Here is a 26727-nt window from a genome sequence, read left to right on the forward strand (position 1 = left end):
CGTTCTGTACCGTCTCCGCCAGTTTTTCTCCCCTGCACAGTTGCTGTCCATATACAGGGGCCTTGTCCGCCCTCGTATGGAGTATGCATCTCATGTGTGGGGGGGCTCCACTCACACAGCTCTTCTGGACAGAGTGGAGGCTAAGGCTCTTCGTCTCATCAGCTCTCCTCCTCATACTGATAGTCTTCTACCTCTTAAATTCCGCCGCAATGTTGCCTCTCTTTCTATCTTCTATCGATATTTCCACGCTGACTGCTCTTCTGAACTTGCTAACTGCATGCCTCCCCCCTCACGCGGCCCCGCTGCACTCGACTTTCTACTCATGCTCATCCCTATACTGTCCAAACCCCTTATGCAAGAGTTAACCAGCATCTTCACTCTTTCATCCCTCACGCTGGTAAACTCTGGAACAATCTTCCTTCATCTGTATTTCCTCCTGCCTACGACTTGAACTCTTTCAAGAGGAGGGTATCGGGACACCTCTCCTCCCGTATTTGATCTTCCTTTCGGCCACCTCTTTTGTTTCTTTTTTAGGAGCAGCGAGTAGCGGGCTTTTTTTTTTTATTATTGTTTTCTTTTTTTGTGTGCCCTTGAAGTGCCTCCTTTGTTGTAAAAAAAAATAAAAAAAATAAGGCTCTTCGTCTCATCAGCTCTCCTCCTCCTACTGATAGTCTTCTACCCCCTTGAGCAAAGGGGATGGGGTGTGTGGTGTGTCAGGCCCTGGCAGTACCCAGAGATCGACGAAATGAGCACTTGCTCTCGTCGGGAGGGTACCTGCTGGCGAAAGCGAGTCCAACTTGTGATCATGCCGTGAATTACGCATACACAGAAGGGGAATGAGAATGGTGTGGGGAGGGAGGGGCAAAAAGGAGAGTCAGATCAGGGCTTTGGTCAGGATATGACGTGACTCAGGTCAAGACATGACCTGACTCTCCCTTCTACCCCGCCTCTCCCCGCCCTTCTCATTTCCCTTTCTGTGTGTGTGTGTGTGTGTGTGTGTGTGTCATGACCTGACCTGACTCTCCCTTCTGCCCCTCCCCCCCCCCCTTCTAATTTCCCCTTATGTGTGTGACGCACACCCGGAAAAGTTGCCGATTGCCCAAGCTGCCGCCAACGCGGTGGGAAGAAAAAGGCCCGGTCAGTGTGACACCAGCTTACGGACAACCGACAACTCGCTCCCGGATGGGCGTACGGGCGTTGCCAGTAGCCACAACGGTTAGAGAAAAACGGCCAGTGTGACACCGCCTTAATTAAGGCAGTGAGGCCGCTGATTGGGTTAGCGCCGGCGATGACGTCATCGGACTCCCAGCGAATCACAAGCGTGTTTTCAGAGCTCAGCTAATCGTAAGGCTTCATCTGTGGCTTTAAAACGACCCGTTCTCGATCTCTTCCGGTTTTCTTCCTTTTTCCTAGGAATGTATTTTGAGATAACAAGGGAGTAAAGGAGGAAAAAAAGTGAGCTCCGGGGGGCAGCATGAGCCAATTATAATGGCGCCACTATAAACAGTTGCCTGCGCCATGACGGGCTCGGGGCCGACCATCAGGCCCAGATGGATAGTCTACCGGCGCCATAGGCCACATGTAAAAAAAAAAATCCTCCACGGGTCGGAACAAATAAGCGCTTTTTCAGTGTTTACAATACCTCGAGTTGCGCGATTCTCGAGTTTAGCGCTATACCTTCGGAACGAAGCGAGCGCGAAACTCGATCGAGAGGGTACATGTATTCTGTATAACTCTTGAAAGGTGTCCAGTGCCCCTGGCAGCCAGTGAGTCCTCAATGTTGCAGGAAACATGTCACCGGGAACAAATGTAAAACACTCATTTTACGTGCGCAGATTTGGCGGTACTGATATATCATATGGTGAATATGCAGCAACATTCTCTAAATTTGAGTTAGTTACCTATCATTCAAATCCATGGCAATCATCAAACAACACACTGGAGTGCATGCTTTGGACACACAGGCTTACTGCAGTGAATGCAGTATAAGTCCTGCTTGGTCTGGCTGGCTCCTGCTGGACAGAAGAAACACCTCTTTCTGCTATGTGACACTGCTTCGATCCCTGTTCCTAAGCTCTCATGTAATGTCGAAGCAGGACCGAATCACTGAGCTTACTTATAATATGGAAAAAGAGGACATTTACAGTTTTTTTTTTCACAATAGCACTGATACAGGAAACCATGTACCGAATGATACAAAGGGAAAATGGCGATTCTCCTGCTTGCAACGTGATGAAAGTACTCTGGCACTCGATCATACCAGAGAAGTGAGAAGGATCTCGAGCAGCGGACTGTGATATACCCTCTCCTCAACAGGGCACCCGACGCACTATACATGCCTGTGAATGAGTTGAAAAAAGTCGGCCAAGGTTATAACCACAGTGAGCGCGAGTTTCAAAAATACCTTAATTTATGTGCCACACGGCATACGGTTTTCATTCTAGGGTTAATGTGTTGAAAAAGTACGTCTTCCTATCTATAGGGTTAAATACCACACTTAGGTACCAGACTAACACTAGTACGTATATTCAAATATTCATTCTTTCCCCGCAGCATCCAAGAGTGGAATCATCTCCCATCTCATGTAGTTAATAGTCCCACTCCTGACACATTTAGGAATAGGACCATCAATCATTATCCCCCTAATCCTGGCCCTTTACCATATACCAATCCTTTCCTCATCCTAACCCTTATCCTAATCTTGTCCAGGCCCCTTGAATCCCCCGCACATCATGCCACCCTGGAGTGGGCCGCTGCGGGTCCCCTAGAAATGAATGAAAATGAAACGTCGTCCTCGGCCTGCCCGTTGCCATGACAACCCTGCAGCGTCCTCCTCCCTGACTCCTGCACCGCCTCGCCTCCGTGACTCCCTGCACAGGCTGGGGAAGGATCTCGACAGTTTTCTTCCGGCCACATCATTAATAAGTGAGTTCTTAGTGTGTTGCAGTGGTCGTTGCTTAAGAGGCGGCGGTGGAGGCTGAAGGGAGGGAAGGTGAGTAACGTGACGCCGCTGACAGGCAGAGTGTGAGCAGAAAAGAAGGGCCTGCGAGGCGATGCAGAGAGCAGGCGTCCACCCCACGGTAGGCACACGGCTGGCTGCACCTTCCTCAAAACGTCTGGGCAGCCCTCAGAGGACCACACAGGGGGGTGGGCAGGGGGGGAACCTCAGGCTGAAGGTGCAGGACTGGCTGGTACATCTTTCCCTTACTGCCGTGTCCTATTTTTGGTGTTTTTCTCCTCCCTGTGATAGAGTTTGGGCTCCTTTGAGTGCCTTGACTCATCACTTGTTGTGTAAGTGAACCACAAGCACAGTGTGGGTCAGGATTGGTGTTATTCACACGTCAATGCCTTGTTTTCCGCTGAACCAACCGCTGAACTGAGGTGCCAATACTCCTGAAGGGTGACACTCCAGTTGCCTGATATGGAAATAATGTCAGCCGTCCCACGTGAAGTTAATTCTGACATTATGTGGTGGATTTTATTTTTCTGAATGCAGTGCAGTGACTATTAGCTTCCTGTTAACTAAAGAAACCTACAAATATTGATGTATAAAGTTTATGAGTGAAGTCAAGCACATTGCACTATGATATCTAGGGGTCAGGTAAGGTTAGTTTAGGTTAGATGTAGTTAGGTAAGGTCAGGTTATATTAGGTTATATATGATAAGGTTACGTCTGGTTAGGTTAGGTTAGGTTAGAAATAGTTTGGATATATTCGGTTATATGTATATAGTTAGGTTAGGTTGAGTAAAGTTGTATTAGATCAAATATAGCTAGATGAGATTAGATGGATAATCTTAGGAATAGCGGCTCATAGCGGGTGCGCATTTAGGGCACGGTGTGGTGGTAATTAAAACATTCCTAGCATGTACGACGGGGTTTTGACAAGCGGACAGGCGTGTTTACCTATGTCACAAGGGGTGTATTTTTCCACGCTGGCCTCACGATTTTTTCTGTCCATTGTTATTGTTTCATGAGTGCCTCTTTAGACAGACTGAGCCTCATACCTGCCTTGCAGTGCACCATACAAACTAGTTCCTAAGTCAGTAATATCCAGAACGCACATGGATCATCACGATTTTGGACATAAAACGGTTTTTACGAGTTCTACGTTATTTTCTTCTCTATATTATGGCAAGTAATGCACAAGTATTTGTATTTTATGATTTTAAGCGACTACATTCTTGAAATATTACTACGCGGGGTGTATCGCTGCCAGGCTGCCACGTAGCAGTCTCACTCTCAGTCTTCCTTCCGTACGCTGCCATGGTGGATGGTACATCGATACTCAACTCTTCTTTACTCTCCTCAAAGTATTATTCTACTACACCTCCCGGTAAGTGTTAGAGGACTATTTAGCCTCTTTATTGGTATCCCTCAGGAGGCACATTGTGCCGTCAAATAACCTAAAACAGGTCCTTCAGTACCACCATATGCGAGACACGGGTGTGTCACATGGGATGTGCTGTACACTTAACACTCAACAGCCTAGAGAGCGTTATATTGAGAGCCTGGGAACCTATGGGGAATGTGGGTTTTGGGTGTGGGAAGGCAAATTGACTGAAGTATAGGCCTCAAAAATTTCCCTAAAATCGGTAAAAATCCCTCGTCCAGAAACTTTGGGTAAAGTTTCCTTAACGTATTGTCTTTCAATCCACCATATTCGAACAGTGACATGGGCATGTCACATGGGGTGCGCTTATTTGGTGCTTCATGGGCGCATCAAGCTGTGACAAGCACGTGCCTCCAATATTGCTCCCACGAGAATAATAACCTTTCCAAGGCCTCACATACTGTTGCACTTCTCTAGTTTTACCGGCACATCATACATGAGGGGGTGTTGCCCCCTCTGGTTAGCAGTGGGGGTCGAAGAGGGCGAAGCCCCCCTGTTAGAGGTTAGGTTATGCAAAGTTTGGTTATAGTAAATTAAATATGCTCCCCCACCAAAAAAAAAAAAAAAAAAAGATTTTATGGCACATACATGTGGGGGGGGGTCCAGGGGGGGCACAGCCCCCTTTGGTTAGCAGGGGGGTCGAGGTTAGTTGTTAGGTTATAAAGTTAGGGACTTTACTTTCGAAACTACGGAATTTTCCTTAATTTAGGGATTTTTCCAGGGAAATTTTGGAACCCTATTTTTCAGTGATTTTGCCTCCCCCCCCAAAAAAACCCAGTTCCCCACAGGTTTCCAGGCTTGTGTTGGGGGGTAGGGGGGGCTGGGATGGTGGAGGGGGTGGAGCCGCTATTCCTAAGATTTACTGATTAGATTATACTAGGTTAAATATAGTTAGGTTAAGTTATATTAGGTTGGTTTGAGTTAGGTTATATTAGGTTAGATATAGTTAGGTTAGGTTGAGTTATGTCATATTGGGTTAGATTATATTTTTTTTGGTTTGTCAAGCTTCATTGTTTACGATAAATACATGTGGCACGCCTTGTGCTCTGCTGTTGTCAGTGGCGGCAGAGAAGGCTACACTCATCTCCATATTCCCCTCGAGTCTTGTACCAACCTCACTCTGGTGGTTGGCACCGTAATGATCTGTTCATCTTTCCTTGTAACAGTTTACACTGAAAATTACTCGTTTATGAGGTACTTGTTTTCTACGCTTAATCTTGCCACTGTCTGACACTTCACCATGCCATGTTTTGCTCTGAGTTGCCGGTCATCGCTGGCACCATGCACAACAAGGCGGGTTACAAGCAAGTGTCTAAATAAATGAAAACTGACAAATCTAAACTATCCTTACTGGGGGGCACATTAATTGGCCTACCCCCCTCCCTCCTGCTATTGAGGACTTCACCCCCATCAACCTCCCTTACATTTTATTGAACAGAAACGTATTATTGAAGAAATGAGTTATTTGCGACATGCAGTACTTAGAAATGTTGAAGAGCACACTGAAATCCATCTGAAAAATAGTGTTGACCACCTGAGTGAAAGACTGGAGAAATACTATTGAAAATAAAGAAGTTTTTGTAACATGTGATAACCTGTCATTTTTTATATACGTACGTATATATATATATATATATATATATATATATATATATATATATATATATATATATATATATATATATATATATATATATATATATATATATATATATATATATATATATATATATATATATATATATATATATATATATATATATATATATATATACAGTAAAACCCCGATTATCTGAAATGGAAGGGGGGAAGCCTCTTTCGGATAAGCCGATTTTTCGGATAATCCGGATTTATGGCCGCCATTTTGATCGCCGCCAGTTTGATCGTCGGCATTGTGGCGTTGCGACTGCCGCCGACTGACGATGTAAACAATGAAACCAAACAAACACACGCTACGCTAAACAAAGTAGTACGCTTAAAACATGTGATGTAAATGTTTTATTGTATGTTTATCTGTGTGTCTCCTTGTCTGGATCAGTGTATGTTGATACTTGTGAGCGTTGCAGATCTGAATTGTGAATGTTGCAGAGTGCGATTGTGAATGGTTGTGCAAGCTTGCAAGTGTGACCTTGATGCATCGTGCAGGTGGAGACACAGTATGATGACTCATATTATTGCGCAACTCGTATGTTGGAAGGGGAATGTGGCATGGAGTGGAGAGGGGAGTCGTGTTTGTGTCGTTGTCTTGAGAGCACGGTGTGAGAGTAGTCGTGCAGTAGTTTGTTCGTTCGCCGCACCTACATCCTTGCTGGGGCGAAGGTGCGGACGTGGTGTTGTTGAGAGTTTGTTTAATGTTTTTTGTCTAATACATTGATCTATTCGTTACAAGCTATTTCGGCAATACGTATTAGAAAGCATATTCATTTTAACTGTTCTTATCAATTTTAAATGTTTTAATATAGTACATATGTAGTTACTTTTATTTATTTTTGATGTTTTATAACATTTTAGTATAGAAAAAAAAAATTTAATTGCATTATCCAGATCAGTTTCGGATAATCCGGTTTTTCGGATAATCCGCTTTTGGATAATCGGGGTTTTACTGTATATATATTTATATATATATATATATATATATATATATATATATATATATATATATATATATATATATATATATATATATATAGATATATATATATATACCTAAGAAGGTGACCGCTCCAATCCCTCAAAATACCGTCCTATTGCTTTACTTTCTTGTCTATCTAAAGCTTTTGAATCAATCCTTAACCGGAAGATTCAAAAGCACCTTTCCACTTCTGACCTTCTATCTGATCGCCAGTATGGGTTCCATAGGCGTTCTACTGGTGATCTCTAGCCTTCTTAACTGACTCTTGGTCATCCTCTCTTACCCGTTTGGTGAAACTTTTGCTATTGCGCTGGACATATCAAAAGCTTTTGATAGGGTCTGGCACAAATCTTTGCTTTCTAAACTACCCTCCTACGGTTTCTATCCTTCTCTCTGTACCTTTATCTCCAGTTTCCTTTCTGACCGTTCTATTTCTGCCGTGGTAGACGGTCACTGTTCTTCCCTAAATCTATTAACAGTGGTGTCCCACAGGGTTCTGTCCTATCTCCCACTCTTTTTCTGTTGTTCATTGATGATCTTCTTTCCAAAACGAACTGTCCTATCCATTCCTACGCCGATGATTCCACTCTGCATTATTCAACTTCTTTTAATAGAAGACCCACCCTTCAGGAACTTAACGACTCAAGGCTGGAGGCTGCAGAACGCTTAGCCTCAGACCTTACTATTATTTCCGATTGGGGCAAGAAGAACCTGGTGTCCTTCAACGCCTCAAAAACACAGTTTCTCCACCTATCCACTCGACACAATCTTCCAAACAACTATCCCCTATTCTTTGACAACACCCAGCTATCACCTTCCTCAACACTAAACATCCTCGGTCTATCCTTAACTCAAAATCTTAACTGGAAACTTCATATCTCATCTCTTATTAAATCAGCTTCCTCGAGGCTGGGCGTTCTGTACCGTCTCCGCCAGTTCTTCTCCCCTGCACAGTTGCTGTCCATATACAGGGGCCTTGTCCGCCCTCGTATGGAGTATATGCATCTCATGTGTGGGGGGGCTCCACTCACACAGCTCTTCTGGACAGAGTGGAGGCTAAGGCTCTTCGTCTCATCAGCTCTCCTCCTCATACTGATAGTCTTCTACCTCTTAAATTCCGCCGCAATGTTGCCTCTCTTTCTATCTTCTATCGATATTTCCACGCTGACTGTTCTTCTGAACTTGCTAACTGCATGCCTCCCCCCCTCCCGCGGCCCCGCTGCACTCGACTTTCTATTCATGCTCATCCCTATACTGTCCAAACCCCTTATGCAAGAGTTAACCAGCATCTTCACTCTTTCATCCCTCACGCTGGTAAGCTCTGAAACAATCTTCCTTCATCTGTATTTCCTCCTGCCTACGACTTGAACTCTTTCAAGAGGAGGGTATCAGGACACCTCTCCTCCCGAAATTAACCTCTGATTTTGGACACTCCTTTAACCTTTGTTAGTGAGCAGTGAGTAGCGGGCCTTTTTTACTTTTTTTTTCTTTGCGCCCTTGAGCTGTCTCCTTAGCTGTAAAAAAAAAAATATATATATATATATATATATATATATATATATATATATATATATATATATATATATATATATATATATATATATATATATATATATATATATATATATATATATATATATATATATATATATATATATATATATATATATATATATATATATATATATATATATATATATATATATATATATATATATATATATATATATATATATATATATATATATATATATATATATATATATATATATATATATATATATGTGTATATATACAGGTAACTCTCGATTTACGCGAGTGTTGCGTTCTTGGAGAGGTCGCGTAATTCAAAAACAATGTAAATCAAACAAGAGGTAGGTTTCTGTCGAAAAATAAATCACGTAATTTTCGGCGTATAGCGCGCATTTTTTCACAAAAAATGCCTGAAAGTTTAGCCCTGCGCGTTATACGCTGAATGTACAAATTTTTATTTCTTCTTTGGGATGTCTTTAAGGGTCTGTTTTTCGTCTTATCCAATAACAACGGCAAACTTACCTTTATTATTGTTTATAATCCTTCATAGTCCGTAGCTGTCCTATAATATGTTACCATAGAATACAGGGCGATCTAATAACTACTATACAAAGACTAAATCGGTGGAAGATCGTCCATGCCTTGCTGTTATCCCGTTTTTCCGTCGGGCGCCATTTGTATGATCTTGATCTTGATGGTGGCTTAAGATTGTATGACTAAGGAGCAGTACAAGCTACATAAAAAATCATATTGGAAAAAAATGTCCATGTGTTCATTATTAATTATTAATATTAGTGAGAAAAATGGGGTGAATATGATATCAGAAACTGTACATCATGAGTCTTGTACGAGGAGTTATTTCACGCAATCCCAGCCCGGCCGCCATTTGCATTGTTTACAAACCACACAACCACACCCACACAACAAACAGCTGCATGCCGCGTGTCACCAGAACCGAGATATCCACTCGGGCACTCATTCTCAGCCTCTCTCGTGTGAGGAAGAAATGAGACACACCATGAGGGGCTGGCTAGTATTGGTACCGGTACCGAGCAGTCTGGTACCGGTACCGTACCGTATTGCAGGTACCGTTAGTACCGGTACTAGCGTGGCAGCGAAGGTACTGTATTGTTGTTCAAGTGGCGCGCGGGAAGAACTGAGCTCAGCTGTGTGGCCGTGTGAGTCCAGTTGCGTGAGACATCTGGTGGACACTCCATAAAATATCGCGTATAAGTGAAAAAAACGCCTAAATTAAACATTTATTTGGATTTTGGACCCCGCGTTATTTCAAAAACGCGTAAACCAAACTCGCGTAAATCGAGAGTTACCTATATATATATATATATATATATATATATATATATATATATATATATATATATATTTATATATATATATATATATATATATATATATATATACAGTCATCCCCCGCCGTTCGCGGGTATTTAGTTCACGGACTTCGGCGAGATGCGCGAAACCGAGAACGGCTGGACTATAAACCTATGGGAAAATATGCATTTGGGGAAGTCACCTCTGACACGTCATATAAAACATGTTTTTTTCGTTCTTTTTAATGACTGAAATGAGACAAGACCTTGTTAGACAACAATATGTAATCAACACTCACCCTGGGGTCAAAATTTAGTAGCACAGAAGACCCAAAAGTAGCCCAATTTGCGACAAGTAGCCCAATCTGGCAACACTGCAGTGTGGCGGCGCGTGAATTTTTTTTTTTAGGATAATGTTGCTATGAGAAAATCTCGACCAATAGCAGTCGTCCCTGAGTGAGCTGCTGGCCAATAGGAAAGCATGACGTCACAGTCTAACCGTGACGTCACACAGGAGCAACCTAACGTCCATTGCCCCGCCTCCCTCCTCTCTCCCTTCCCCCCTCCTCTCTGCCTCCCTCCCTCCCTCCTCTCTGCCTTCCTCCCTCCTCTCTGCCTCCCTCCCTCCTCTCTGCCTCCATCCCTCCCTCCCTCCTCTCTGCCTTCCTCCCTCCTCTCTCCCTTCCCCCCTCCTCTCTGCCTCCCTCCCTCCCTCCTCTCTGCCTTCCTCCCTCCTCTCTCCCTTCCCCCCTCCTCTCTGCCTCCCTCCCTCCCTCCTTTCTGCCTTCCTCCCTCCTCTCTCCCTTCCCCCCTCCTCTCTGCCTCCCTCCCTCCTCTCTGCCTCCCTCCCTCCCTCCTCTCTGCCTTCCTCCCTCCTCTCTGCCTCCCTCCCTCCCTCCTCTCTGCCTCCCTCCCTCCTCCCTCCTCTCTGCCTTCCTCCTCCTCTCCCTTCCCCTCTCCTCTGCCTCCCTCCTCCTCTCTGCCTTCCTATTTAGCGTCAGTGCATCCGCGTATATGAAACTGGGGCCATGCGTATAAGCAGGGGTCACAATTTTGACCGCGAATACATGAAACCGCGATGGGTGAGACCTGACTGTATATATATATATATATATATATATATATATATATATATATATATATATATATATATATATATATATATATATATATATATATATATATATATATATATATAGATATATATATATATATATATATATAGATATATATATATATATATATATATATATATATATATATATATATATATATATGTATATATGTATATATATATATATATATATATATATATATATATATATATATATATATATATATATATATATATATATATATATATTTTTTTTTTTTTACAGCAAAGGTAACAGTTCAAGGGCAAAAAAATGAAGCAATAATGTAAAAAAGCCCAGTAATCATTGCTCCTATAAAAAGGTTGAGAGGAGCGGTAGCGTTTACTTATAAGCGGCCATGATTGACGGTGAGATGATAGTGCTGGCGATGAAGGTGACCACACTTTCTATTTTATGTCTGTGCCCTAACCAAGCCTTACGTCCACAGACCAACACTACAAGACCTGCCTGCCAGTGGTTCCTTCAGCCCGGCAGCCCCTTCAGAGCCCTCCAGCACACAACAACCTTCCTACATAAGTTTGGCAGCCTCGCAGGACCCAGCCCCTCCCCAACAGCCCCCAGCGACCTGCACCTTTGGGACTAGGGGCTGTTTTTCCATGCCCTAACCAGCCCCCTAAGACACTGAAGAAGAAGGTGGAGTGGTCTACCCAGCCCCCTGAAACACTGCAGAAGGTGGAGGTAGGTGTTGTCTTGTTTTACCTTAAGGGGGTTGTTTTTGGCACCCTAGATTACCATCTGACTTGCCTGATCCACACTCATAACTAAAATATGCCCCACACACCCTTGATCAAGTGTCATGAGTATACAGTACCCTCTCGAGTTTCGCAATCCTCGAGTTTAGCGCTTAGTCCTAAATTTTTACCATCACGACTTTCGCGCATTACTGCCATGAGTTTCGCGCTGCTTTGACATGTACGGGTCACGTCTATCTACCGTCGGCGTCATGTGTGCTGCCTTAAAAGGCGGTGTCCAACCAGTGGGGCTATGGGCAATCGCAGTTGCCTGTATGCCCAACCAGGAGCGAGTTGTTGGTTGTCCTTATGAATGGAAAACGGTTGTGAGTACGAGTGTGGGTACGTGGGTACCGAATGGCTGCATGTAAAAAAACAAACGACGGCAGTGGCTGAGGAGTGAGGAGCAGTGGAAGATGGCCCACCAGTAGACTCGTAAAATGGACTGGCAGAACTGCTTTGCTTAATACTTGATTAACAAGATAAGAGAACACCCCGTGCTGGGGAACCACAGTCCAAAAATCTTTTTATCAAGTCTATGAAAATTGTAGATCTCCCAGTGTTGTTTTCCTCTTCTTCTTGTGACCTGTAATGCATGGCAGTGACGGTGAAAAGTAATAGTGAAAAAATAGCAAAAGGGCATAGAAAACCAAAATCAGGGAAAGAAAAGGACAAAAAAACACCTAAGTTCATGGTGAAGTGTATAAGTGCGCACTGTTAAGTAACTATAAGGGCCGCTTTCACAGTCACTTTGTTTGTTTTGGTCGTTACCAATGGCAGCGATCACCACTTAGTATTTCACGTGAAGCTGGCCAATGGGGTAGTGGCAGCTAACCCCGCAGCCGCCACTACCCCATCGGCCAGTTTCATGTAGAAATACTATAGTGGCGATCGCCGCCATTGGTAACAATCAAAACAAACAAAATGACTGTGAAAGCGGCCCTAAGTGCAAGTTGTGAAGTATAAAAGTGTGGAGAAAGAGGACCTAAGAAGTGATATAAAGTGTTACAGGTCAAAAGAAGAAGAAGAAGAAGGTCCACTACACTGGCGCGCTGTGGGAATACACAGCATTAAAAATATTAATTTGCCTGGTTTTGTTCTAGTCTGCCCGCTTGTGATCTTTGTGAGTGGTGAGGGAAATATGGAAACAGTAAGCAATTTGAACCTCTCTGCGAGCTATTTTGCGGCGGCAGCAGCGGTTTACGTTCAATAGGCATTGAAAAGTCAAATCATGATATTAGTGATTTCATGATTTTTAACAGAAAGAGTTAGAAGATTATTTCATAACACACAGAAAACTACCAGAAAAATATAGGTTTGTCCAACTGTCCCACGGGTGACCGCAAGCGACCGCCCTTACTTTAGCAGACGACACCACGTGGATCACAGGCGTGTATTCAGAACTGCCAGCCAATTGTAAGGCAGTCGCCTTCAACTGTGGCTTAAAAACGATCTGTTCTTACTTCTCATTTGCTGCCTATTAACAAGGTACGTATTTTGAGATAACAAGGGAGTAAAGTCGAAAAAAATGTGATAACAAGGGAGTAAAGTCGGAAAAAGTTATTATTTTCCACGGGTTGGAACCAATAAGCGCTTTTACATGGATTTCAATACCTTGAGTTTCGCGATCCTCGAGTTTAGCGCCATACCTTCGGAATGAAGCAAGTGCGAAACTTGAAAGGGTACTGTAGAAGCATATATTCTTTTTATGAATTTATTTTGTTGGTTTCATTATTTTAAACTCTAAGCAAAAGGTGTCAGCTGCCAGGCCTCCTTGACCCTGTGTCACAGCTTCATGTGGCTTCATTCCTCGGTATCCACACATATTAGTCTTTTAATTGCATAAAAACATCTTTTTAAATGTTCTTAATTTTGCTGTACTTTTTTTTCATCTTGCTTCATTATGAATGAAATATTGCACTGTGAGTTAATATCTCATGTCCATTGTTCCCCCAGTAATTGCTCTTTACTAAAGTGCAAACAGATTTAAGTTCCGGTAACAATTTTTTACAAACTGTAATATTAGAGTTGGAAAGTCATCATTTTGAGGCAGCAGTGTTTGAATCAGGGGCGTAGAGTCGGAGTTAAAAGTTTCCGACTCCGACTCCACACCTCTGGTTTAAACCTAAGAAGGCATGTACCGGCACTGTATATCATAGTGCAGTATTATGGCCATTTACCTGTGTTGTTTTCATGTCTGAATTATTCACAACCATCTGAGCACTGCTGGCACTGGGCCCTGCTGTGAAAACAATATTATCCACTCTGGCAGAGGTGCCATGCAATGCCACCACACCCGGTGCCATGTTTGCATTGCCATACGTTTAAGAACTTTCTCAGTTGGTAATCCGAGTGTTGAAGAGCAACATTCTGATTTGTGCTGCTGCCTTGAACAGACTGAAGCAGGGGCACAAGACTTACAGCAGCAACAGACCATGTAGAGGACAGACATGGGAGGCGGGAACAGACTTAGGAGGCAGGAACAGTTGTATTAGTGGCAGGAATACAAACAGAAAACCCATGTATCATAATGAAATGCATCTTTTTACTTTTGGGGGAACACTAAAACAACAAAAATCTAAAAATACAAAATTGGTTCTCCATCTGGCCCTTTAACTGGCCTTGTAAACCAGTGCATGGGGATAAATTTCTAAATTGAGTTTAATTAATTGCTACCCTTGTTTCCTTTACAAAAATACACCCCTTGTGGACTAAGCATCACAGTAAACATCTATTTTGAGGTAAACTGACATAAAACATCCCCTTCAATTTTTCTGTGTTCTGGATGTTTGTGAGGTTTGATGGAAGGGGAGGAGGAGAATGAGTGTGTACGGAGGTGTGTGTGTGTGTGTGTGTGTGTGTGTGTATTTACCTAATTGTGACATACGGGAAAAGAGTTACGCTTGCGCTGTCCTGTCTCTATATCTGCTCTTATCTAACTTTTCCTTAAAATCATGAATGTTTCTTGCACAAACCACCTCCTCCTCCAGTCTATTCCATAGCTCAATGCTTCTGTTTGGGAAGCTAAACTTTTTCACATCTAACCTACACGTGGTCGCCCTCAACTCCTTTCCATGTCCTCTTGTTTCTCTCTCGTTCCACAAACACAGGTCCTCTCTGTCCAAATGCTCCGCCCCGCTCGCCACCCTGTACACCGCTAGCAGGTCTCCTCTTTCTTTTTTTCTCTCCAGGTACATGAGCCCCTGCTACTGAGTCTCTCCTCATAAGTCCGATCTCTAAGTTCCGGTACCATCTTAGTTGCCACTCTCTGCACTCTTTCCAGCTTCCTTATGTTCTTCTTTTCATGAGGAGACCAGACCACTGCTGTATTCTCCAACCTTGGCCTTATCATTGTAACTATTATTTTCTTCATCATCTCCTCGTCCAAATACACAAATGCCGTCCTTATGTTCCTCAGCAAATTCAGAGTTTGTCCCGTTATCCTGTTGATGTGTTTGTCCAGTGACATGTTCTCTGAGACAGTCACTCCCAAATCTTTTTCCTCCACTCCTCTGCATATTATCTCACTTCCCATCTTATAATCATATTCACATCTACCACTCCTACCAAACTCCATTTTTTTACATTTCCCCAGGTTGGGAAAGGTTGGGTTGTTTGTGTGTGTGTGTGTGTGTGTGTGTGTGTGTGTGTGTGTGTGTGTGTGTGTGTTCTTTTTTACATCAATGGAAACAGCTCAGTGGCACAAAAAAATCACAGTAGACATTGATTTTGAGGTAACCTAACATGACGCCCCACCCTTAATTTATCCATATTGATGTTTCTGAGGGAAGGTTTGAGGTGATGGTCATTGTGAAGAGGAACAGACTGTGGTGTTTGTCGAGGCTCAGGGTGTGTAACATACCCTCCCCCTTAATCCATCTATGTTCCCAATGTGTATGAGGGAAGGGTTGAGGCGTATGATTGGTTAGACAAAGAGGCAGACTGAGGCATGGTCTGAGCATAAGGTTTGTCTGTCTGCTGCATCCCCAGCCCTGCGTCAGCCATGGTGGTGCTGCACGTGAAGCGCGGCGACGACTCCCTCTTCCTGCTGGAGGCGAGGGTGGGGGACGGCGTGGCTGAGGTGCTGCAGCGGGTGGTTCTGCTGCATAACGCCCGGCTAAAGGTGCTGCGGGTGTGTACAGGTGGGTGGGTGTGTTTACGTAGTAAGTTCTCTTAACCTGTCCGCTGCGGTTGGTACGTATTTAGCTTTCACTGATAGGCTGCAGCCACACAGGGAGCGAGAAAGCGAGCAAGAAACTTTAATACACTTTAACCAATGCAGGTGGTCACACTGGCAGCAAGCAGGTAATGGCGAGGAGGTAAGTTGGTAGGCAAGAAAGTGAGAAGAGTTGACGGTTAACTTTTCTCACGTAAGATCGCTCGGTCAGAAGAAGTGACATCACAGACATGCTTCTGTATTATTTTCCATTAGTCAATCACACACTAGTTAGCAGTGATTGCAGAGCTCAAATATGTTTGTGAAAACTCAACAAAACAGACACTGAATAAATAGTGACGAGTTGAAGTTAAAGAATCACTGCGTAATGTTTATAACACATTTTACATATAGCTACCATTTGCAGTGGCTATGAAATGAGTACTAAAATAAACAGTTCCAACCTGAACACGATGGTGTATACAGAATAAAGCGCCAAATAAGTGAAGCACGGAACTGTTTATAGAAATGTTTCACCTCATCCCTCGTGTGCGCTGACAGGGCTGAGTGCAAGGGGTGTGCATAGTGTTGCTAGGCTGTACTATTCTGTGGGTTGCATTGCCATGACAACCCTCGCCTCGCCTCGGTTTTCGTGCCGCCACAGAAACTCGCCTTGCCGCTCACGCTCGCTCGGTTTCTCGCTCTCTGTGTGGCTGCTGCCTTAGCCTGGTAACCTATAGTCCCAGGTCTTTCTCTGCCTCTGTGGTGGATATTGGAGTGTTTCCCATGTGGTATTGGTGTGCTGGATATTCCCTCCCAAGGTGCAGGACTTTACATTTTTCTTCATTGAATTGTAGCAGCCACTTTTTGTTCCATTGCTGTAGCTTGGTGAGGTCTTCTGATAGGAAATCCACAGTCAAGGGGTTAACGCAGTTGTTCCCAAACTTTTCATGGTCGTTAGCCACTTTTCCTACATGATCCTTGTCCATGCCCCCCCCCCCCCCATCCCTCCCCCTCCCCAGCCATGACCTGTGACTACAGTGACTGTCTACACCCCTCAGTCACTAGGTCCGTATGAAGACCACTCTAGCAAAGCCTGTAATTTTATTGATTCCAAATGTTTTTACTTTTGTCAAGTATTTTAAAGAGATTTGTATTTTGCCTTTGCTGAATCTCATATGATTATTAACCCTCTTGCGCACCATAAGTTTCAATAAGTTTTCTTTTCCGCGCTCATTTCAAACATCGTGTCTCGCCGGTCGAGGCAGATTTTTGAGCGCGCCAAAATATTTTGTTTCTCAGCTACTTTCTTCCCCCAAAGCCGCATTTATCATTATACATAGTATATCAATGGCTTCCTTATTTGTTTAGTTTTTCGTGAATCAATAATGAAGTAGCAATAGTAATTCATAGGACCGTTTATGGACATGGAATAAAGTGCGCATAAACAATTTTTCTACTCAGGTCATGTTCCCACCTCCATAACTAAAAACTTTGTGGGTCAACTTTTCAAGGTAGATGTATTTATAATAGCAGAATTTTATCAGGATTCTTATGATTCCTTTAAATCTCTAATCAGACAATTAGCACCATGAAATATTTGTGGAAACGTAAAAATATTGAAAAAGTCCGTCTTTCATTTGCTTACATAATTCACAAAATATAATACGCTACTGCCTGTGAAGAGAAAAGAATACAAATTACACCCAATCAAATCACTGTATTGCACTATATAACACTATTTTCACTGTTATGCGGTGGGAGGCACGGGTGTGCGCAAGCCCACAGCAGCGAGACGTGCAGATTGACTGCTGAGAAAATGACCGGAAACTGTCTGTTTTCTCAACCGCGCTCAAATCTGTGGACGCGGAGAGTGTTGCCAATTGGCTCATTTCGGAGAGGGTGAGGAAATTTACCCTCAAACAAAAAATGACACCATTGGAGTGAATATAACTATTTAAAAGTAATATTTTTGTTCAAATGGACACCAATGGCATCCCGGTGCACTTTGGCCCTAAAAATTTTGCACGTCATTGGCGTCCCGGTGCACAAGAGGGTTAAAATATCTATACTTAGAGTAATTGAAAATTGCATTATTGTGTAAAGCTGTTCCAGCAATAAACATAAAAGAAAAAAGAAACTCCACTGGATTAAAAAAGTGTATTAATCCCACGCGATGTGATCTGATCTTTCAATCTGACAAATCTGATAACTTTATAATGCTGAAATGAAGTGGTGTCATAGGGAGGTGCTACAATTCAATGAAGAAAAATGTAAAGTCCTGCACCTTGGGAGGGGATATCCAGCACACCAATACCACATGGGAAACACTCCAATATCCACCACAGAGGCAGAGAAAGACCTGGGACTATAGGTTACCAGGCTAAGGCAGCAGCCACACAGGGAGCGCGAAAGCGAGCGAGCGTGAGCGGCAAGGCGAGTTTCTGTGGCCGCACGAAAATCGAGGCGAGGGTTGTCATGGCAATACAACCCACAGAATAGTACAGCCTAGCAACACTATGCACCTACCTGGCACAAGCACGGCCTTCAGTGGCCACACACCCGCCTCTTGCCAGACCATTGGTTTCTGAACGTTTATGCCGGGCCCATGTTTCCTTCACCTGACTCTCTACTCCTCTCAGTATGGAGGTGATGATGAAGATACCAACAAGCTTCCTGATTCTTGGTGTTGTGTGATATTTGTTTTTAACCCGGTAGCAGCGGGGATCATGTTTCTTAATGGTCCCTCCAAGCGAGAAAAATGATAAAAAATCACACCTCACAAACCATTTTATGATATATATCAAAGCATCTATGATCAGATTATGTATCATCTATTCTGGGGGGTAAATATCATGGCACAAATTTGGCCCATCACTGCTACACGGTGGAGCCACAAATTTGGCCCATCGCTGCTACCGGGTTAATGTGGAATAGCGTTGCCAGATTGTCGTATTCACCACATTGTATTTATCATTTTTAAGCCTCAAACTCTCGTACCTGCACAAATAACGATAGAAAATTGAAGTTAGCGTTAAAGCTGTTATTTATTGATGCTCTTTTTTTTCCTTTTTGCCATAGTTATCGGTCCAAAACTACAGAAATACAATGCGATAAGTACGATAAATTGGCAACGCTGATGTGGAGTAGCTGGGAGAATACACCCTCACAGGAATAAGTTGATGACACGATGACCACTGCTACTACTACTGCTATTACTACTACTACTACTACTACTACTACTACTACTACTACTACTACTACTGCTACTACTACTACTACTACTACTACTCCTAACAGTACCTCATTTTCTTCCCTCCCCACCCCTCCCACCACTCCTCTCATCACCCTCTGGACCCTCACCCCTCCACCGCACCCTTCCCTCCCTCAGCCCTGGAGCAGCTGGCAGAGCACGGCCCCGCCCAGCCCCCAGCCATGCAGGGGCTGACGGAGGAGCAGGTGACGGAGCTTGGCCTGCTGGATGAGTGGGCTGAAAAGTGTGTGGCCAGCGGAGGGGAGGAGGAGAACCAGTGAGTGTGTGTGTGTGTGTGTGTGTGTGTGTGTGTGTGTCTTTACATCAATGGAAACATCTCAAGGGCACAAAAGGATAGAAAAACGAAGGCTCACCAAGTGACACTCCAGCAAAAAGTGTAAAGAATGAGAGGCCAGGAGAGAGGTAAAGCTTGGTTGCAGGTTTCTTGATAATAATAATAATAATAATAATAATAATAATAATAATAATAATAATAATAATAATAATAATAATAATAATAATAATAATAATAATAATAATAATAATAATAATAATAATAATAATAATAATAATAATAATAATAATAATAATAATAATAATAATAATAATAATAATAATAATAATAATAATAATAATAATAATAATAATAATAATAATAATAATAATAATAATTATGATAAAACTAATACTTGAGTTACGACGTATGCAATTTGCTTCCCCTTATATGGTCAGGCCAATAATATTAGTAATACTTGGTTAAGTAATGAGTTGATATTTAAATTATATGCCGTGGGTAGAGCAGTGGTTTGTTTACACATATATAGTTCCTATGCCTCCTCCGCCCCCTACCCGGCCGCTGTCCTCACCTGCTGGACCAGCCGGCCAGGGGCAGGGCAAGAGAGGGGGAGTGTAGTAGGCCTGGCCAGCCCACCCACACTCCCCTCAGCTGGGCTTGGAACTCAAGCCACATTTGCTACTCTTGCCACAGCCACCAGTCACTGCTCCACCAGTGTACAGGCCAACAGTTTGCTATACAAGCCTGCCACTAGATCTAGCTGATGCCAGTTGGCCAGCACAGGAGCCAAGCAAGGGTGGAGTGAGTCTACTCAGTTATCTCCACTGTTTACAAGTCTCAGCTGGTTTGGTTTACCCAATAGCTGCCACATCTTACAAGTGGGGGGTGAGGCAAACCGGACAGTTTATCAGCTGGACACAACCAAAAACAACCCACAACAACAGCCCCCTGATAATATTACTGCAGCAGCCATTTTTGGTGACTCCTTACCGGAAACATCAATCATAGTTGAAGGAAACATTCACAGAAGGTGACACTGGCCACTCATGATGGGTCCTGTGTGTACAAACACTGCCCTTCCCCCAACACAACTGTGCAATGACTTGGTGGGGCATATGGCTGATGCCGCCATCTTAATTGATAAAACTTGCCAGCTCCATTGTGTAACAGTGCACAGTGTTGCGTGGCTGGCACGGCAACTGAACTCAGTTGAGGTGAGTTCATGACAGGCAGGATGGGGGGTGACATTTGAACAATATTTTATTTATCTTACTTTTTAGGGTGAATTTTGACCTTTCTGTAGGGACCCAACCCCATCACGTTGGGACCTAACCCCATTGCACCTTCAGGACTTCCTGTAGTAGTAGGAGCACCAATAATAGTAATAGTAACAGTTGTATCAGGACAATAGTATAATAGTTGAAGCAATCATTAAATAATAATAATGATGATGATGACAAAACTTGCAGGGACCCGACAGGCAGAAGAAGAGGAAGGCGACCCAATGAGAAGATGAGGAAGGTTTTAACGGACACCGTGAGGGAGGCAAAGGGACTCATCTCCAAGGTTAGCAGGAGGAGGAAAGATAAACACCACATTGCATAAACATCTCACCACTATCCATTAAGTCCTGTGTCTAGTTTGTCTTTTCACTTCATTGTTTGTGTTGTTTACTGGAGGTTGTTTTAGCATTTCCACCGCTAGTTCAATGAGCCCAGTGATCGTCTGCCAAGGCCGCCTCACCAACACAACACTCCTGAGAGCCCACCAGTCTGCTGTGTGGCCTCGGGAAGGGGTTGTTGAGGGGGCTGAGAGGGTCTGAGGGTGTGGGGCAAGATGGTGTGAGTGACTGACTGAATGACTGTACGATTATTATTTGACTGTCTGACTAATGGTGTGACTGACTGAGTGGCTGACTAAATATCTTTCTCCCTGACTGACTGACCGACTGACTGACTGCATAACTCCCTGACTGACGGACTAAATGAAGCCTCAGACTGTACCTGAGACGCCCAGAAAGAGAACATGAAGGTGGAAGTGACGAGAGAGAAGGAGGAAGAGGAGGAGAGTGGTGTATTAGTATCTGTCAACGGTGCTGCGGCTGTTTGGTGGCTGCTTGCTTCCACCTCTGAGACGGGGTTAGCCAGAAGTGTTGGGTTTTCAGGACTCATCAACAGTATTCAGCAATTATTGAGAGTATTTAGTTCAACAGTATTCAGTATTAATCAACAGTTCCGTGGCTGTTTGGTTCCTTGCTTCTACCTTTGGGACGGGGTTAGCCAGAAGTGTTGGGTTTTCAGGATTCATCAACAGTAAAGAGGGTGAAGGGAAGAAGGGGGGGGTGGAAGGAAAGTGGGAGGGAAATATTAGCAGGGGAGGTGAAAATGGCAGGCTGTCCACCTTAGCTACTTCTTTATTTTGATAGGGAACATACATTGGCATTTTAGTCAACATGGTAGGTGTACATATATTTTGATAGTGTGCACATGTGTGGGGTATTCAGCAATTAGTGAGAGTCTATATAGTTTAACCTGGTAGCAGCAGGGATCATGTTTCTTAATGGTCCCTCTAAGCGAGAAAAATGAGTAAAAATCACCCCTCACACAAACCATTTCATCAGATTATGTATCATCTATTTTGGGGGGTTTATATCATGGCACAAATTTGGCCCCTCGCTGCTACACGGCCACAAATTTGGCCCGTCGCTGCTACCAGGTTAACAGTATTCAGTATTAATCAACAGTTCCGTTTGGTTCCTTGCTTCCACCTCTGGGATGGAGTCGGCCAGAAGTGTTGGGTTTCACAGAGTCAGGACAACTTGCTACAAACTGTCACAAAAAGGAATACAAGAAAATCAACAAAACTAACCAACTGCACCTTGAGAAACAGGTCAGAAAAGACAAGGCAGCCACAGTGGTGTTGATGAAGACCAAGACCACCCTTAAAAATCAGGCAAAAGGTGTAGGCATAGATTTTGTCAGGCCATAGAACTGATGACAGGCGGACAAGCAAAGCAACACAGAGGAAACCCAGGAATTGTGGAGGTCAGGGCAGACAAGGACCAGGTGGAGGACATTGGGAAAGGCTGCAGGTGGAGGAGGAGGAGGAGGAGTGGGGAAGATAGAGGAGGTGTAGCAGTTTCTGATATGCCATAGAACTGATAACAGGTAACACAGAGGCAACCCAGGAATTGTGGAGGTCAGGGCAGACAGAGGACCAGGTGGAGGACATTGGGAAAGACAGGAGGAGGAGGAGGAGGAGTGGGGAAGATTTAGAAGGTGCAGGAACAGAGTGTGGCATGCCGTGAAATTGATAATAGACGCAGGCATAGTAACACAGAGGCAACCCAGGAATTGTGGAGGTCAGGGCAGACAGAGGACCAGGTGGAGGACATTGGGAAAGGCAGGAGGAGGAGGAGGAAGAGGAGGAGGAGTGGGGAAGATATAGAAGGTGCAGGAACAGAGTGTGGCATGCCGTGAAATTGATAAAAGACACAGGCATAGTAACACAGAGGCAACCCAGGAATTGTGGAGGTCAGGGCAGACAGAGGACCAGGTAGAGGACATTGGGAAAGACAGGAGGAGGAGTGGGGAAGATATAGAAGATGCAGGAACAGAGTGTGGCATGCTGTGAAATTGATAACAGACGCAGGCATAGTAACACAGAGACAAGCCAGGAATTGTATAAGTCAGGGCAGACATGTAGTAATGGCTGGAGGAGGAGGAAGAGGAGGAAAGAAGGTGAAAAAGACATAGGAGTAGAGTATTATGACATGCTGTAGAATTGATAAGAGACACAGGCATAGTAACACAGGCAAGGCAGGAATTGTGGACCTTCATCTTGGAGTGACTGACCAATGGTGTGAATTATTAACCGAGTGACTGTCTGATTAATATTTGACTGACTAATGATGTGAGTGTGACTAAATATCTCCCTGACTGAGTGAGTGGCTGACTGATTACCTTGTGTGACTGACTGACCGATTGACTGACTGAATAACTCCCTGACTGGCGGACTGACTGAACGGACTAAATGAAGCTTCAGACTGTACGTGAGGCGCCCAGAAAGAGAACCTGAAGGTGGAAGTGTTGAGAGAGAAGGAGAAAAAGGACGCGAGAATAGAGAAGACAAAAGAAGTGAAGGGACAGGCTCTCTTTCTCCCTTTCATCCCCCTCCAGTAACAGCCCTCCCTTCCTCTGCCGCCCCAGGAGTTGGTGAAGGCTGGCACCTCGCTGACCCCCCAGCATGCCGGGGACGCGCTGGCCATGCTGGGGGGGGCGGTGGGGGTGGTGTATCCCATGGGCCTGCCCCCCCACGACCCAGTCCGGGAGGAGCTGGAGAACAGGGAGGACTTGACGGAGACCCAGGACGGCAAGATGGTGAGTGTGCGTGTGTATTTACCTAGTCGTAGTTTTACAAGGCCTGGGCTTTACACTCGTGTGGTCCCGTTTCTGTATCTGCATTTATCCAACTTTTCTTTAAAGCTTTGCATACTTCTCGCCGATACTACATTCTCACTTAGTCTGTTCCAAACCTCTATATTTCTTTGTGGGAAGTGTGTGTGTGTGTGTGTGTGTGTGTGTGTGTGTGTGTGTGTGTGTGTGTGTGTGTGTGTGTGTATATTCAGAAGTTACTTATCCACATTCCACTTGCACTGAAGGCTTCTTAATGTGTACTCGTAGCCTCCTGTTGTTCTGTTGCTGATCACCAGGAGGTCTTGTGTGCCTCTTTTTTTCCCAGCTCTCCAGTTGGCCAGATGTGTTGCACCAGTGTGAATGATTCATGTACTTGATGTCAGTACATAGTGTAGCTACATGCAAATGGGAGGTCACGGTGCAGCCACTTGACAGCGCAAGGTGGCAACAAACAAACACACCCAGCATACACGCAGACACTGACCCTGGTGTGTGTCGTTACTTCAGACATCTCAGAAGCTTTAGACAGTCTGACGCAAGTTTTTGCTTTCTTAACTACCCTCCCATGGATTCTCTCCCTCTATCTGAACTTTTCCTTTCAGGCTGACCAATCCCTGCTGCTCTTCCCCTAAAGCTATCAACAGTGGTGTCCTGCAAGGCTCTGCTCTATCTCCCACTCTCTTTCTCATCAGTGATCTTTCCAACACAATATGTCCTATCCACATTTATTACCATGACTCTACTCTGCATTACTCAGCATATTTTAACAGCAGACCCTCCTCACAGGAATTACAGGACTCAAGGCTAACGCTGCAGAACGCTCAACCTCTGACCTTGCTGTCATTTCTGAATTGGTCAGGAGCAACTTGGTGTCCTTCAGTGCCTCAAAAACTCAATTTCTCCACCTGTCAACTCGACATAACCTTCCAAACACCTCTCCCCTGTTCTCTGACAACACTCAGCTGTCACCTTCTCCTACAATAAATACTCTCAATCTATCCTTGATTCAAAGTCTCACCTAGAAGCTTCATATCTGATCTCTTATTAAATCAGCTTCCTCAAGGTTGGGTGTTCTGTACCGTCTCAGCCAGTCTTTCCCCCTCACAGATGCTGCCCATATACAGGGTCCTTGTTCACCCTCGTATGGAATGGCTATGCGTTTCGTGTGGAGGGGCTCCACACACACAGCTCTCCTGGACAGAGTGGAGTATAAAGCTCTTCATCTCATCAACTCCTCTCCTCTTATTGACCGTCTCCTGACTCTTAAATTCCACCGCCATGTTGCATCTCTTTCCATCTTCTATTGACATTTTCACGCTGACTGCTCCTCTGAATTTCCTAACTGCATGCCTCCGCCCCCTTCCGCGGCCCTGCCACAAACGACTGTCTACTCTTGTTCATCCTTATGCTTTGCAAGTCCCTTATGCAAGCGTTATACATCATCTACATTCTTTGATCCCTTTCACTGGTAAACTGTGGAACAGCCTTCCTTTTTCTGTATTTCCTCCTTCCTATGACTTGACCTCTTTCAAGAGAGGAATATCAAAACACCTCTCCCCAGCTGCTGTTGACTCTCTTTTGGCCACTTAGTAATCAGTCAATGGGGGCGTACGCTGGGGGGCGCGTTGCCCCGCCCACCCTACGCCGCCAAGCCCGGGGGTCACTCATGCCATAGTCTGTTTGGTGGAGCAGTGCTCGGCAGGGTTTTTCATTGTATGCTGTTGTTGCCCTCAAGCTCCTTCCATTGCTGGAAAAACAAATATCAACATTAATGCACACCACCTCCATAGTGTGCACCCTGCTCCTGTGTGTTCCTGGTGGCCAGTGTGCCACAACTCCCCTCCCTGCAATTTGAATGACTTGATTACTACTACTACTACTACTACTACTACTGTTACTGTTACTACTACTACTACTACTACTACTACTGTTACTACTACTGTTACTACTACTACTACTACTGTTACTACACTACTACTCCTACTACTACTGTTACTACTACTACAACTACTGCTGGTACTACTACTACTACTACTACTACTACTACTACTACTACTACTACTACTACTACTACTACTACTACTACTGTTACTACTACTACTACTATTACTACTACTACTTCTACTACTGCTGCTACAGGTTCTGGATCCTGCCACAACTCAGCTGTGGTTCGCCAGCAAGGAACTTCAGTGTGACAAAAAACTGAGCGATTACCTGGGGACCAACGAGAAGACCAAGGTGAGTGTGTGTATTTACCTACTTGTATTTGCCTAGTTGTAGTTTTACAGGGCCTGGGCTTACGCTCGTGTGGTCCCGTCTCCGTATCTGTAATTGTCCAACTTTTCCTTATAGCTTTGCACACTCCTCGCCGATACTACATCCTCACTTAGTCTGTTTCAACCCTCTATATTTCTTTGCGGGAAGCTATATTTCTTTATGTCTCTCAGGCATCTTACTTTTCTCAATTTTTTACTGTGTCCTCTTGTGTTCCTGGTGTTTATTCCTTCTTTTAGTAGTAACTCCTCATTATCTACTTCTTCCATTTTGCCCAATGATTTATAAATTTGTATTAGGTCTCCCCTTTCTCTTCTTTGTTCTAGTGTTGGCAGGTCCATTTCTTCTAATCTTTCATCATATGACAATCCCTCCAGCTCTGGAACCATTTTTGTTGCCATCCTTTGTATTCTTTCTAGTTTTTTTTGTGTTTCTTCTTATGGGGAGACCACACCGCCTCTGCATATTCCAATTTTGGCCTAATCATAGTGGTTATTAACTTTTTCATCATGTCCTTATCCATGTAGTGGAATGGTAATCCTATATATCTCACCATATTATA

General features: G+C 44.0%; 1 protein-coding gene across 1 annotated transcript in view; it reads left to right on the forward strand.

Annotated features, from left to right (window-relative positions):
- The first annotated feature begins 2761 nt into the window (after positions 1 to 2761).
- Positions 2762 to 26727, forward strand: part of LOC126995115 (cilia- and flagella-associated protein 298-like) — a 61742-nt gene continuing 37776 nt past the window's right edge. Inside the window, exons 1-7 of the mRNA XM_050854394.1 lie at positions 2762 to 2925; positions 11469 to 11719; positions 15763 to 15914; positions 19320 to 19458; positions 20946 to 21042; positions 23685 to 23855; positions 26031 to 26129. Of these exons, the coding sequence (XP_050710351.1) occupies positions 15776 to 15914; positions 19320 to 19458; positions 20946 to 21042; positions 23685 to 23855; positions 26031 to 26129 (645 nt within the window). The 5' untranslated portion in view covers positions 2762 to 2925; positions 11469 to 11719; positions 15763 to 15775. The remainder of the gene's footprint in view (positions 2926 to 11468; positions 11720 to 15762; positions 15915 to 19319; positions 19459 to 20945; positions 21043 to 23684; positions 23856 to 26030; positions 26130 to 26727) is intronic.

This window comes from Eriocheir sinensis, unplaced genomic scaffold (genome assembly GCF_024679095.1).
Source record: "Eriocheir sinensis breed Jianghai 21 unplaced genomic scaffold, ASM2467909v1 Scaffold989, whole genome shotgun sequence".
In the NCBI taxonomy this organism is placed as follows: Eukaryota; Metazoa; Arthropoda; class Malacostraca; order Decapoda; family Varunidae; genus Eriocheir; species Eriocheir sinensis.